Raw genomic sequence first — 9,123 nt, 5'->3', positions numbered from 1 at the left:
GATTTGCGATTCTGGGGATCGCGTTGCGATTTTTATTTCGCGTTGCGATTTTGTTGGTCATTTTGGCAAATCCAAAAAAAGTTGGTTAAAATCGTATATTATAACTTTTTTTTGGTCACTGAGGCGATTTTCTCTAAAATAAATGTTTAACATTTTATTTTATAATTATTTTTAGTTATCATTAAAAATTTATTTAATATTACTAACGGGTTGGTTTAAGTAGTAAGCAGTTTGATATCTCTTAAATAAGTCTCAAGTTCGGGTCCTTGTGCATGCAGAAAATCCACGTTGGGAGACTTACATATCAAAATCAAGTGTACGATCCGGGTCAATCCGAATTAATCAAGGTGAAGACTTATGAAGTGGGTGGGCAAAAAAAATTATCAAATATTCTCATTAAGTTATGAGTTTTAGATTTATTAGCAACATTTTCCTTCCTTTTCCTAGATTTTTTCTTTCCCTTCGCTCTAAGTAGGATTAAGATTATATTTAAAATTTGTAAAATAAATCTTAAAAAATTTGTGATGTTTAGCATTCGATTATTTATTTCATTTTCCTTTTCCTCCCTTCAATTGTTTTAGAGAAACGAACAAAAGAAATTAAAAAAATAATTCATTTTAGGGTAAAGTATAGTAATGGTTACTGAACTTTTTTAAAGCTTTCATTTAGATCCCTCAACTTTTAAAACTTGCAATACAGTCCCACAACATTTAGTCCGTTTGCAATATGGTCCCCGACGTAACCGGTCGTTTGACGCCGTTACACTACCGTTAGTACGTTTGCAATATGGTCACTGAACTTTTCATGCGCTTGCATTTAGGTCCCCCAACTTTTAAAACTTGCAACACAATCCTCAATTTCATTCTAAACCCCAAATTCATTTTCGATCTAGATATTCACTCTATTTAAATTTTATTTACAAACTATAAAAATATTTAAATTTGAATTTCAATCTAAACCCCAAACCCCAAATTTGACAACAATGATCTGAATATTCAGTGTTAATTTTGAATCAAAACCATTTAATTTTATTTCTTTCTTTTTAATCAAAACTTTTAGTACTCCTTATGAAAGATATTCAGTCCATCAGAATAGAAGTGAAATAGGGTCCTAGGCTAAATTTTTTGATCTTATTATTTGATTTTTCTTTAAATCAAAGAATTGGTTGTGAGTATCGACATAGTTAAATCGTCATGCTCAATCCGAGAGACTGCTGGTACTAGTTTACTGGGAATTGTACTGATCCGACCTGTGGTTTTCGGCGTCCTGTGAGCTCGTATTATTTTTAATAAGTTCATGTTGATTATGGGACTAATATATCATTAACGAATTTTGCATGCACGCAACTCGAAAGGCATCATGACAGGGTAGTATATTTGGAGCAGCTACTTGACCCTGTCATGATGCCTTTCGAGTTACAAAAGAGACTGAGAGGTGAATGTGTTATTTGAGATTTCATTATATTTGATAATTTGTTGGAAAATCTTTAACCAGAATGATTAAACGAAGAAATTATTATATGTCATTTATACAAAATAATTTCAGCTTTGTTGGTGACTTTCAACAATGATACTTAGTTCATCTTAGTAGTATTTGTCAATTTTGCATTTATAACCCCATTTGTTTCTCACAAGTATTTCATCGAACATCTATGTTTCACATGAGATGACATGTATCTAACATTACACCTTGAATCGTTGATGGTCCCGATAGTCCATTGGTCGGGTCTTCTCTCAATGGACCCTTATTCAAGTCAACACCTCCACATAATTCAAAGTTAGATTAGAATTTCCCATGCATCCCCGACTGAAAAGTTATGCTGGAAATGAGAAGAGAGAAGCGAAAAAGGAAATTCGAGATCGAAAAGGAATTTGGAGTTTAGAATGAAATTGAGGGATGTGTTGCAAATTTTAAAAGTTGGGGGACCTAAATGCAAGTGCCTGAAAAGTTTAGTGACCATATTAGCAAACGTACTAACGACAGTATAACGGCGTCAAACTACAGGTTACGTCGGGGACCATATTGCAAACAGACTAAATGTTGGGACTGTATTGCAAGTTTTAAAAGCCGGGGGACCTAAATTACAGCTTTTTACTATACTTTACTCTCTATTTTAAAAGAATAGAATAATTTAAGTCGAAATACTTTTATTTTAAGAATTGATCTATTCATAGTGAATCAATTCTAGTACAAGTGTCTTTGTTTTCATTTTAAAAAAATAAAAACTCTAAATTATTGGGACTTCGATTGCAAGAAGTATATGTGAGAGTAGAAACAAGACCTCAATCCTAAAAAAAAGTCTCAAAATACTTCTATTGTGAAAATTCATCTATGCGAAAGTAAAATCAAGGTGAGTAAAAAAAAGTTTAGGAGAGCTTTAATAACACTTCAATGAAGGATAACCATTTTTACGGGTAATTTAGTATTAATTATAAATTTAAATCTTAAATATTTATTTTGACAAAATAATATTTAAATAACTAAAATAAGTAATGTATAATTTAAATACTTAATTTTCAATTAAGTCTAATAAATATAAGGGAAGAAGTTGTATGACTAAAGTCCTAAAGATTTTTTTTTTTTGGATTATCTGAACATCACGTATACAATAAATAATAATTTATATATTATTTATTAGGATTAACTACACGATTGATCATTTAGTTTGTGTTTTGTCTATTTTTCTTTAATGATTTCAAAAAACATAATATATATTCATTTTTTATTTAATTAAAATATAATTATTTTCATTAATTAAGATATGATCATCGCGGGTTAACTGTCGTTAACAGTTAACATATTAGGTGACAGAGTATTTTGGTATAATTACATATTTGGTCTCTGTTATTTACACATCCTTTCAATTTGGACATACATTTAGTAAATTAAAATAAATTTAATCCTCCAATCGAATGATACCACGTGTCACTATTCGGTTGAAAGACTAAATTTTTTAAAACTTATTTTAATTTATTATATTTAATTTATTAAATTAAAGTTAACCCTATGTTAAAATAAAAATATTTTAAAATAAATTAAAATAAAATAAAGTTAGTCCTCCAATCGAACGATGACATGCGGTACTAGTGACATGTGGCATCATTTGATTGGAGGATTAAACTTATTTTAATTTATTAAGAGTATTACTAAATTAAGAGAATATGTAAATAATAGAGACCAAATGTGTGATTATAGCAAAATATTTAACGACAAATAACTCGTGGTGACAACATCTTAATTAAACAAAAACGAAAGTGGTCATATCTTAGTTTTTTAAATCAGTGAGGAAAAGTGAACAAAACACAAATATAAGTGATCGATCATGTAGTTAATCCTATTTATTAGACTTCAACTTATTGAATGATCTCGATGATAAAAAATGTTGTTATTCTCGAAGGAATCCAATTTGAGCATCTTTGTTTGTAAGGTGTGTGTGATTGTCAATGATTAAAAAAAATCGATCAAATATTATTTTATAATCATTTGAGATTATTAAATCCCAAATATTTGAAGTAACCGAAAAATATTTTGTCGATATCTACCATTATTATATGTGTCAAATATGTGTAAATACTTAAATAATTAATTTTTAATTGACCATAGATTAATTAAAAATTAAGATTAATGTAGAAAATTATTCATTAGTATTATGGTCCCAATTCCCAAATTACATATGACCTAACTTTCCCGACATCCTATCCTCGTAAAGAAGAACGGTCGTCTCTACAATACTTGTAGGTTAATTTAAAAGATCAAAATTATACAATTTAAGATTTCAATATCAAAATTGAATACTTTCAAGTTATCTCATCATCAACCTCAAATTTAACGTACTTTTGTGAGTATAAACCGCGTATTTGGACTCGTAAGATTTTTTTTACGAAGCAAGAAATTTAATTAATTAATAAATAAAAGCAAAACATAATAATATATACTTGGTGCTACTGTCAGGTTAGGGTTATAATGTCTACTCGTATGTTGATAGGACTGATGAATATGAACGCTTGATAATGAATTTTAATCTGACATTTATGTGGATCTGTAGAGATCATATCAAAGAATTTATTACTATCCGGAGGACATGAATTATTAGAGACTTCCAAGTAATTCGGGAGGATATGAAATTTTGAAGATTTTGACGAACTTCGAATTCCTCGACCCTTGATAGATGGAAGAAATAACAAGGAGGTCCAAACAGAACATATTCAAAGTGCAAACATTCATGATTAAGACAATGAAACAAAGATGGAGACTTATAGGGTTCAAGGATGTCACAATCATTAGAGACTGCAAATTGTCACAAGCCGACAACACATGATCATGGTTAGCTTCGGAAATCAAAATCGATCGAATTATAAAAAAATTTAGGGACGACGATAAGTCGAACATGAAGAGATTACAGACCTCGTGCAGTAATTTCGAAATCCTTTCCTTATTAGCTTGGATTCCCTTCACACAGTTCTTCTCAAAGGAAGCAGCTGCATCCCCCAGCAACCGTATCGACTGATACCAAGGAAAAAAAGAAAACAAGAGTTACATCCGAATTCTGGCGATCGACGGAAATGCGTGTCAGATAAGTGAAAAATGCAAGAAAAGAACAAATTACACACATGTAAGAGGTGCATTAGCCATCAATGGCTTCAACACATTGAGTTCAAAGTGACCATTTGATCCACCCATTGCGATAGCCACATGGTTGCCCATAACCTGGGCACAGACCATAGTAAGAGCCTCACATTGTGCAGGATTCACCTTCCCTAAAAAAAATATTAAATTTCATGAATTATTTTATTCGTATCGTATCGTATCGTATCATATCCATATTCATATTAATAAACCGATAGATAAAGATGAGAATTTTACAGGCATAATACTGCTGCCAGGCTCATTGTCAGGAAGAATAAGTTCACCGAGGCCACATCGAGAACCACTGGATAAGAAAACGCGTTGAAATCATCATAACAGTATTTCTAAACAACAAAAAAGAAAATTAAAATAAGGAGAAAAAAATATATGAAACCTTCCCCTTGACATGGAGTCCTCGACACTATATTAGAAAGAAACACAAAAGCACACAATGTTCTCTAATATTTTTCAATGGGGATCCCCAAATATTAAATTTCTCAAACAATCAATGAGGATTTGGGACCATTATAATATGACTATATAAATTAAATTAAAACTAATTAAACAATAATCGTGCATGAACCAACTTACTTCAGTTGTTAAAAAAATTGTTGTTGTTCTTAAAGGTCATGGGTTCAAACACCAATGATTGCGGTAAGGTGATTGAGCATTCATTGTCAAATTATTGATAATGTTTAGAACATATACTCCTTTATAATTACTTTAGCTTAATAAAAGAAATTAGAGAATAATTGTAGTCATTGTTTGATAGAATTCAAACAAATTAAAATAAGCAGAATCCTAGTGGGTTTTCACCTTTGTGCATTAATGTACATTCAGCTAGTCTAGTCACCTCAGAAACACACAAAAGAAAGAAATCAAGGCAGAATTTCACAGATTAAGAAACATAAAAAAGGAACATCTAAAAGCGAAACGACTCATGTTACCTCCTCCAGTATTCACAAACTCAGTAAGGGCTTCAGCAGTTGGGTGTCCTTCATACCTAGAGAAAACAGTTTTGATGCGGTAAGAGCAATGTTCTAAATAAAATGTTAAAACCAATTACAAAAGCACAAAAAAAAAGATCAAAACTCTCCAATTTCTACTTCCACAAGTTAAATTAGACTCACCTTTTAGGTTCCAGAGAGCCTTTAGGGAACCATTGAACAGTTGGGTAGCCTTCAACACCATATTTGATACATCGACTCTTATGCTCATCAAAGTCCAACTATACCAAATCAACAAAATCTTTCAATATAGTATAATTTTCACAGTTCACATTCGAAACGAAATTCACTGATCAATGATTCATATTCGAACAACAAAATATGTTTAATTATTAACTGCTAAACTTTCCAATCAATAGAAATAGAAAGAAAACTTCATCATATTCATGTAATCATAGATTAATAACCTTTCCAATCAAAACGGATTTAGCCTTCATAAAATTCTGCGCAAGCTTCTCATATTCGGGAGCTATCTTCTGACAGTGTCCACACCTGTGATACGAGAAAACGATTACGTTGAGAATTGCGATCTAATGTCTTTCTAAATTCAAATCATTCTTTCTAAATAGACTTACAGAAGATTCAAAATCAGAGGCAGGAGAATTCAAAAGGAAAACGATAAGAGAAAATCGAACACATTTTCATTTCAATTGCTGAGTGTAAGATCTAACGAGAAAACGAGAGAGGAAGAGAGGCGATAGAAAATCGTTACCAAGGTGCATAGAACTCGACGAGAGCTCCTCTGTCTTGACCGACTTCCTTGTGGAAGTTTTCTTCGGTTAGTTCGACGACTTCGGCCGCCATTGTTGATGTCAATAAGAAGGACAACATGGGTCCAAAGGCTAACCATATCTGAGATTTCTCCATTTTCGTTGCGTTAGTTTTCCTCTTTAGGTATCAATGATGCTTCATCTTCGATTATACTCTGGTTTTCGATATTTATTCCTAGTTCATGGCTTGCCAAACAAAAAATACTATTTACAAGGCCGATTTTAACTGTATTTGTTAGTGTAAATTGTAGGGAAAACTACACCAATGATCACTAATATTTGAGTTAGTTTTAGTTCTTCTCAACGTTTCAAAAGTAACAAATTAATCATTGATATCATCGATTTATAACAAAATCATCATTCCACCGTCATCTGCTTAAACCGATGATGCGACAACTTTAAAAAAATGGTTAATATATGGTTTTACCCCTAAACTACTGCTTAAACATCATATAGGTCTTTGAACGAGCTTTCTAATGTCTATTTTTTTCTAAACATTCCACCACCTCCCTTACAAAACGACAGCCAAATAATTAAAGTTAGAGAAAATTTGATTCTGTTAAAGACATTGAAGTATCGACATTTGAGGTTTATTTTTCCTTATTACCTTGTGCCTAAAATATCTTCTTATAAAGTTTGAATTTAGGTCTTCTGTAGAATTTTCATTCCTGTTGCTTTCTAATTTCTCTTCTACCATACTATTGCATTAGTGTCGTTACAAAACTTTACAATAGAAACTCTATTTTATCACCAGCGCTCTGGTTTTGACAAGTGATGCTTTAAAAAGATTAGATGAAAGACGAGTAGCGATACGATTTGTGATTGATCCAAGGTATTCTATAGTCATCAATGTTCGATATCAAATTTTCTCCAGCTTTCATTATTTGGGTATCGTTTTGCAACGGAGGTAGTTCAAATATAGCGGAGGCGATGGGGTATTTGGAAAAAAATGAAAATTACAAAATTTTGAGGTAAATTAGATATAAAATCATTGTTAAAGGACCTATTTGATGTTTTAGTAGTGGTTTAGGGATAAAATTAAATATTAACCATTTTTAACATTGCCACATCATCAATTTAGTAAAGATAACGGTGGAGTGATCGTTTTGTTACAAATCGATAACGTTAGTGACTAATTTATTATTTTTGAAACTCCAATAAGAAAAAGGAAAAAATATTCAAACATTAGTGACCATTGACGTAGTTTACCCTAAATTATATTCATTTTCATTGCACCTTTAGAATATTTACATTTTAGTCACTAAAATCGAAAAAATAGCTTAGGTCGATTTTTCTTATATACCTAAATTTGATTTTTATCACTTTTGATACTTAAATTATCATTTCGTCCAAATATGAATAAAAATTTAACAATATTAAAAAAGTTGACAATTTCATCCAATGATAGAGCACCACGTATCTATTCATCCGTGTTATGAAAGAGTTCTTTGTCACGTTAAACATTCTTATTATCGAATATTGTATCGACGTTAACTTAGATACCAATAGATTTGGTTTGTGGGCTAAATTGATTTTTCTTGATTACAATGGGTGAATTGAGTATTTAACCCTTAAAATTAATATAACTTTTACACGTGGTTATGATATGGAAGCTAATTGACAAAACGACAGTACTATAGATTTGCTGCCACAAGTAGATTTTACAGATCCAAACCAGAATACATCAAACTTTTTTTTTTCTGAAACAGAATACATCAAACTTACAAACCCACCAAGGGACTGGTTCAAACACTTTGATGAATTTTTCCCCAAGTCCGGCGTGATGAGATGGAATCGGAGCTCGGGACATCCGAGCACGTCTCTTGGATCGTTACCTTACTTGATATACTGAGACATCCATTTGAAGCCATCGCCGTATCCCATTTTGCGGACAATGCTGCACATAAACACCTCTAGAGGACGGACATTTGAGTCGGCTAGGTTTACTTTGCCCTTCCCGGTGGTAAAGTTTGTGAGACCGAGATGGTATCGTAACTCGTCCTCTGAGGCGGCATACGGTATATCGATCTTGTTTCCTAGAATAAGAAACGGCACATTGGCGAGGGACTCATCTGAAAGAAGTGCGTCTAGTTCCTTCTTTGATTCTGCAAACCTTTCTTTATCATAGGCATCTACCAGGTACACCACAGCATCCACCTGAACCCAGAAAATACAGTTCACAGTATTCAGTCAAGACCGGACAGCCCATTGCATATAACGAGCAACAATAATGACAAACACACGGTATATAACAAATCAAAGTGAAAAGGTAGCATCAAATGGATGTAGTAAAAACACCATTTGAACCTAGTTGTATCCGGAGAATGTTGCTTGAAAGCATTGATCATACTGATAGCAAACCACCTACAAACACTTAACGATACAACCTTGGCATTCCAACCAGCAATTATAGACCGCATCATTCAAAAACCAGGCAGTACCGGAAAATGTAGGATTGGGAATAGGAAAAGAAAACCATCCCATGCTTCACAGAGACTTGATCATTTCTGTGTTTTTCGTACTATCTGATTTCGAAAAATCAGCACAATATCAACCAAAAGCTAGCTACAAAGTCGAAGAATGCTACAGCGGCACAGAGAACACTTGACCATCTTTCCAAAATGAAGTACATTGAAGATCTAGTTTAAGAATGAAAAAAAGAGCAACTATTTACAGCAGATTGATACATTTTTGGTTATGTATTCAATTAGATGATCATC

At 32.2% G+C, this 9,123-nt stretch overlaps 1 protein-coding gene across 1 annotated transcript; it reads right to left on the bottom strand.

Annotated features, from left to right (window-relative positions):
- Nucleotides 1–8,020: 8,020 nt before the first annotated feature.
- Nucleotides 8,021–8,823, bottom strand: LOC120186084 (GTP-binding protein SAR1A-like). Its single transcript, XM_039190123.1, has 2 exons — nt 8,791–8,823; nt 8,021–8,560 (listed from the first exon to the last, which is right to left on the bottom strand). The coding sequence occupies exons 1-2, from the start codon at nt 8,821–8,823 to the stop codon at nt 8,240–8,242; spliced, it is 354 nt and encodes a 117-aa protein (XP_039046054.1). The 3' UTR covers nt 8,021–8,239.
- Between the last annotated feature and the right edge of the window lie 300 nt (nt 8,824–9,123).

Source organism: Hibiscus syriacus, unplaced genomic scaffold (assembly GCF_006381635.1).
Source record: "Hibiscus syriacus cultivar Baekdansim isolate YM2019G1 unplaced genomic scaffold, ASM638163v2 tig00113272_pilon, whole genome shotgun sequence".
NCBI lineage: Eukaryota > Viridiplantae > Streptophyta > Magnoliopsida > Malvales > Malvaceae > Hibiscus > Hibiscus syriacus.
Note: the sequence above shows the minus strand (reverse complement) of the source record. Positions and strands in the feature narration are given on the sequence as shown.